Source organism: Oncorhynchus mykiss, chromosome 7, assembly GCF_057628025.1.
Source record: "Oncorhynchus mykiss isolate SJ-2025 chromosome 7, ASM5762802v1, whole genome shotgun sequence".
In the NCBI taxonomy this organism is placed as follows: Eukaryota; Metazoa; Chordata; class Actinopteri; order Salmoniformes; family Salmonidae; genus Oncorhynchus; species Oncorhynchus mykiss.
In genome coordinates, this window is record NC_143028.1 from 16,105,270 (window position 1) to 16,111,341 (window position 6,072).

Genomic DNA, 6,072 nt, shown 5'->3' on the forward strand with positions numbered 1-6,072 from the left:
CTAAGGTTAGGGCTGAGCTGGGGTGTGGACATGAAGCTGTCCAATTGCTGAGCTGAGGTCTAGCTGGCCATTGTGAGCTCAGTCATGCTGCTGTGACGGTCAGGGTGGACACAGCCTCCCAGAACCCTCTTCTCTCCCTCTGGAACACAATCTGAACCAAATACCATACCCCACACCAGGACCCGTGACAGCCCATACTGGAGAGGGAGAGAGGGGGGGGATGAGAGACTGAGAGATAGAGACACAGACAGAGAGGGGAAGAGAGGGGTAGAGATGGAAAGAGGGGAGGGTATTGAGGGAGGGGATATGAGGAGGTAGATACTACAAATAGCCAGTGAGTCCTGTGTGTCCCTCAGTCAGCCTCCCTGCTCCAGTCCACTCCAGCTGCCAGCCCAGACCCTTCTCCTGTTCCAGCCCAGACCCTTCTCCTGTTCCAGCCCAGACCCTTCTCCTGTTCCAGCCCAGACCCTTTTCTTGCTCCAGCCCAGACCCTTCTCCTGCTCCAGCCCAGAACATTCTCCTGCTCCAGCCAAGACCCTTCTCCTGCTCCAGCCCAGAACATTCTCCTGCTCCAGCCCAGACCCTTCTGCACTCCACCATGAGCTCCTACCGCTCTTCTGCTCAGTCGGCCCAGTCTGGCTCCTCCTCCTACCGCCGCACCTTTGGCGCAGGATACAGCCCTGCCATGTCCCATTCCCTCTACAGCAGCCGGGGCTCGGGCGGGGGGCTCGGACTCGGACATGGCGGCTCCGGCCACATCTCCTCCCGGGTCTACGAAGTCACCAAGACCTCTGCCTCTCCCTCTTACTCCGGCTACCGCACCTCGTCTCACTTTGGCGGACCTGTGATGTCATCGACCGCCCACGGTTCGCGGTCCTACGCGGGGATGGGGGAGACGCTGGACTTCAGCCTGGCCGACGCACTGAACCAGGAGTTCCTCCACACGCGCACCAACGAGAAGGTCGAGCTGCAGCACCTGAACGACCGCTTCGCCAGCTACATCGAGAAAGTTCGCTTCCTGGAGCAGCAGAATGCTACATTGGTGGTGGAGATTGAGAGGCTGCGGGGGCGTGAACCCACACGCATCGCCGACCTGTACGAAGAGGAGATGAGGGACCTGCGTCGCCAGGTGGAGGCCTTGACCAATCAGAGGAGCCGCGTCGAGGTGGAGAGGGACAACCTGGGCGAAGACTTGGACAAACTCAAACTCAGGTAGGAAAGATGGGAGGGAGAAAGAGAAGCGAGATGAGCAGGATGAGGGGGGAGAGGAAGAGAAGGAGGAGGTAGGAGGAGAAGGAGGAAGAGTTGGGTAGAAATACGGTAACTAGAAGTTACTGTGAAACTGCTGATGTAAATAGGACTTTATAAATACATTTGATTGATTGATGAATTGCTCAGTAAGACTGCAGGGGTGTAGTTTCTGATTGGTGGATAAGTGGAGGAAGGAGAGGATCGTGGGTAAGATTAGAGAGAGGAGAACTCTAGAAGTGAAGATCCTAGTATAATGTAAGCGTGACATTTCAGCCACCAAAAGCAGCACTGATGTCACGGCTGGTTCATGCATACAGTCCCCTGGGATTTCAGTCAGCGCCTCTCGATTAGCTGTTGTGGTTTGTTTGTTGTGGTCACGGCAAGTATTTTTAAACTTGGTCATATCGCTCAGTACAAGTGGACTGACTGTGAGGTGCTGTTGGAGACGTTGTGTATTTGGATTCTTACTGTAGGTAAAATAGGAAGTGCTTCTGCTTCAGGTTCTTCAAGTGTGTGATAGTCTTACTGCCATTTGCATAGCTGCGAGATCGGCATGCATCCTCTGCTGTTGAAGTGTAGGCCTAGATAACATTAAATACGCAGTGCATGTGTGGCTTGAGTGAAGGCACAGAATCTTCCGTGGCGTTCTCATTCAACCCGTGAAATAGGAGAGGAGCACTATTATTCACTGATGAATAAAGACTGGCGAAGAAAGCAAGAGGCACACAAGTGCAGAGAGGGAGAGTCTTGTTCCAACTCCAATTAAGTCAACAAGATCCGTCCTCCACCTAACCCCTGAAGGACTAGACCCAGCCTCCTTCTGAAAGACTAAAGCCAGCCTCCTTCTCGCATTAGGGTATGGCCTAAGCCTCTAGCCCTTACAGAGGCATGTCCTTACCGTCGCTTACTGGCGCCGCGGTGCGACTCTATAAAAGGCCAGGAATGAAAACATCTGTATTCAGACAGATATAATCCAGATCTCTCTAGCTGTCTGTACGGCCCCCTGTGACATCTAGAGCTGGTATTCAAAATGGGGCCTGGGATTGGATTGAGACCACATTTGCACATTAGATCCACACAGCAGTCTTAAAGTCCCTATCAAACAATTCCTGGGTGACAAATCACTTGTTATTAGACGGGTGACTTGCCTAGTTAAATAAAGGTTCAACAAAAAAATGTTTGGTAAAAGGTGCGGGCGGACATGTAAAAGACACAATTGTGATCGGGTCTCGCTCCATCTCTTTGTTCCACTGCGTATCCAGACTGCAGGAAGAGATCCTTCAGAGGGAGGACGCAGAGAACAACCTGGCTGCTTTCAGAGCTGTGAGTCCAACACTATTAAATCAACACAGATTCTGAATATGAGAACATGTTCATGTCTCACTACTAGTATTTTCCCTGCTTTTAATCTGAATGTAGACTGGATAGTCGTTTGAAACTGCCACACAGCTGGGCACCGACGTCATTCAGTTCAACGTCAGGTTTTTTTGTTGTTGAGTTGTCAGCTAATGTGAATTTAACGTTAAATCAACAACAAAAATCACCATACCATTGGATTTAGGTTAAAAGTTGGGTGGGAAAAAAAAAACGAAATGCCCTTAGTTTTCCACGTTGATTCAACGCCATCACACTTATTTGGGGGGGTTGAAATGACGTGGAAACAATGTTGGTTCAATCAGTTTTTTCCCAGTGAGATGTCTGTTGAATGAATCTAATCTAACGTCTGTCTGTTCTAGGATGTTGATGCTGCCACTCTGGCCCGTCTAGACTTGGAGAGACGCATCGAGACGCTACAGGAGGAGATCGCCTTCCTCAAGAAGATTCACGAGGAGGTACGTTACTCAGTCTGTGTATTTTAATGTGCTATGTGTTATTACAGTTGGTCTGTCTATCTGTCAATGTATCCAGTCATTGGTCATTCCATCTGTCTGTCTCTCTGTGGTAGGAATGAACAAAGACACACACACACACACACAAACACACAGACACACCACACACAAACACTATTTGTGTGTGTGTATGCTTCATAACAGACAATGGAGAAGAGAAAGCTGTAGAAACCTTAACCTATTGACTTCTCCCACTCTCTCTCCTTCTCCAACTCTCTCTCCTTCTCCAACTCTCTCTCTCCTCCTCCTCTACTTTCTTCCACTTTAAACCTATTGACCTCCCCCTCTCCCCACCTCCCCCTCCCTCCCCACCTCACTTGCAGGAGATCCGTGAGATGCAGTCCCAGATGCAGGAGACCCAGGTGCAGATCCAGATGGACATGTCCAAGCCGGACCTGACAGCTGCCCTCAGGGACATCAGGGCTCAGTACGAGGGCATCGCCGCCAAGAACATCTCGGAGGCCGAGGAGTGGTACAAGTCTAAGGTGATGGGGGGGGGGGGTTGAGGAATGAGACAAAGAGAGAGGGGGGAAGGGGGAGAGAGATAGATAGAGAACAAGAGAGAGAGAAAGAGAGACGGAGAGAGGGAAGAGAGAGAGATAGAGAACAAGAGTGAGAGAAAGAGAGACAGAGAGAGAGAAGGAGAGATAGAGAACAAGAGAGAAAGCGAGAGAAAGTGAAAGAGAGAGAGGGAGAGATATAGAACGAGAGAGAAAGAGAGAGATCAGATCAGTCAAATTCTTCGATTTACTAGAAAATGTCTCTGGCACTCTGGGGGGTGCCGTTATTGTGATGTCAGGCAAATTGATTCCTGTTGATTCCTGTACTTCCTGTTGACCTCTGACCCCTGCTGACCTATAGGTGACAGACCTGAACCAGGCGGTGAACAAGAACAATGAGGCTCTGAAGGAGGCCAAGATGGAGACCATGGAGTTCAGACACCAGCTCCAGTCCTACACCTGTGAGATTGACTCACTTAAAGGCACCGTAAGTCTCTCAGTCTGAATACTTCTCTCCTCTTCTCACGACACCATTTATTCCTCCCCATATCCTTCTGTACTTTCATAACTCATGCCACCACGCTTTCATTCCTCTCCTTCTCATTCTCTTCATTTGTTCCTTCCCTGGTCTGCAAGTTCACGTCCAAGAAGCATGTCAATCTCGTTCTCTAATTTCTCTGCTCCTCCTACCCCTCTCTCCTCCCCCCTAACCCCCTCCATCTCTCCTCTTACCCCACCCCTAACCCCCTCCCTGCAGAATGAGTCTCTGATGAGGCAGATGAGAGAGATGGAGGAGCGCCACGGGCGGGAGGCCGGCGGGTTCCAGGACACCATCTCCCGTCTGGAGGCTGAAATCGCCAACATGAAGGATGAGATGGCCAGGCACCTGAGAGAGTACCAGGACCTGCTCAACGTCAAGATGGCCCTGGACGTGGAGATAGCAACCTACAGGAAACTGCTGGAGGGAGAGGAGAGCAGGTATGAGGAGGGAGAAGAGGAGATGAGAGAGAGGAAGGAGGAGGAGGAGAGCAAGTTAAATGGGGGAGGAGGAGTGGGGATAGGTGACAGAGAAGCAGGAGGAGGGAGGCAGGAGAGAGAGAAGCAGGGGAAAGAGAGAGGAAGGGATAGAGAAGGGCAGGAGAGATGGAGAGAGGAGGGCAGGAGAAATGGAGAGATAGAGGAGGGCAGGAGAGATGGAGAGATAGAGGAGGGCAGGAGAGATGGAGAGATAGGAGGGCAGGAGAGAGGGGGAAGAAAGAGAAGACAATGGCAGTGGGCTGAAGGAATAGAGTGAGGAGAAAGGAGGAGAGGGTTGAGGACAGAGGTGATGAATAATCTTGTATGAGGACGGTATTTGGTATCACTGCTGAAAACTGACATCCCCCTTTTCTCTCCGTCTGTAGGATTTCCCTGCCCATACAGAACTATTCCACCATGACTTTCCGTGGTAAGAATAACACACACACAAACGCACACGCACGCTCTATTTTGTCAAACGCTGCTGCAAAATAAGATGAGTTACAGCATCGAGCCACAAGAGGGCACAATTGATACAAGTAGCTAAATCTTTTGCAGTGCTTGTTTACCTCACCGTAAATCAAAAGTGACAGGCTTGAACTTCAAATGATCCTCACTTGACCCCTCACTGCTGACGCATAAATAGAACCATTCATAAATAGATTTTAAGGGGTGGCACAATATTAAGAAGGTGAACAGAGATGTTCAAAAAAAGGTGAGAGATGAGATGTAAAAGATGATGAGTATTAATTCCACGGTTGTCTGTCTGGATAGAAACGAGCCCAGAGCATCATCACCGCGTTGCTGAGTCACACTCAAAGAAAAGTGTCCTTATCAAGACCATCGAGACCCGTGACGGAGAGGTAACACACACACACCCCCTGACATAGAGATACCCCTGTTTGTAGAGTGAAACAGAGATAGCTTACAAACACACCCACAGACTTGTATTTGCACAGACATGTATTTGAGAGAATATCTCAAATTCCTCTCCCCTCGCTGACAACAATACAATCCACAAAATGTTTTCCTTCCACCCGAGTCAAGTTCTCACAAGCCATACTTACCTACCAACACACATTGCAACTTTACATCACACCTGTATCGTTCCCAATAGTATAATAGGCTTGTTATTTCACTTCTAATACACACCACCCCTGCTTTCTCCTCCTCCCGTTACAGTAAATATCTTCTTTGTCTCCCCCTATAGGTGGTCTCTGAGTCAACACAGCACCAGCAGGATATCATGTAACAGACAAACAGAAGAGAAGATGAAGACTGAGGGAAGACAAAAAGACTAAATAAAAACGAAAAGGACTTTATCAACTCACCCTGGTGACCCTTTAGTTGTTCTTATTTCAAAGACGTTAAGTCTTTAAAGACACAAAGGTCACTCGCTCCAATGAAATAGTCAA

General features: G+C 49.4%; 1 protein-coding gene across 1 annotated transcript; it reads left to right on the top strand.

Moving 5' to 3' along the window:
- Nucleotides 1-353: 353 nt before the first annotated feature.
- LOC110527484 (desmin) lies at nt 354-5,987 on the top strand. Its single transcript, XM_036982929.2, has 9 exons — nt 354-1,212; nt 2,514-2,574; nt 2,988-3,083; nt 3,464-3,625; nt 4,002-4,127; nt 4,398-4,618; nt 5,044-5,087; nt 5,432-5,520; nt 5,868-5,987. Exons 1-9 carry the CDS (start codon nt 599-601, stop codon nt 5,907-5,909), a joined length of 1,455 nt encoding a protein of 484 aa, XP_036838824.1. The 5' UTR covers nt 354-598; the 3' UTR covers nt 5,910-5,987.
- Nucleotides 5,988-6,072: the final 85 nt, after the last annotated feature.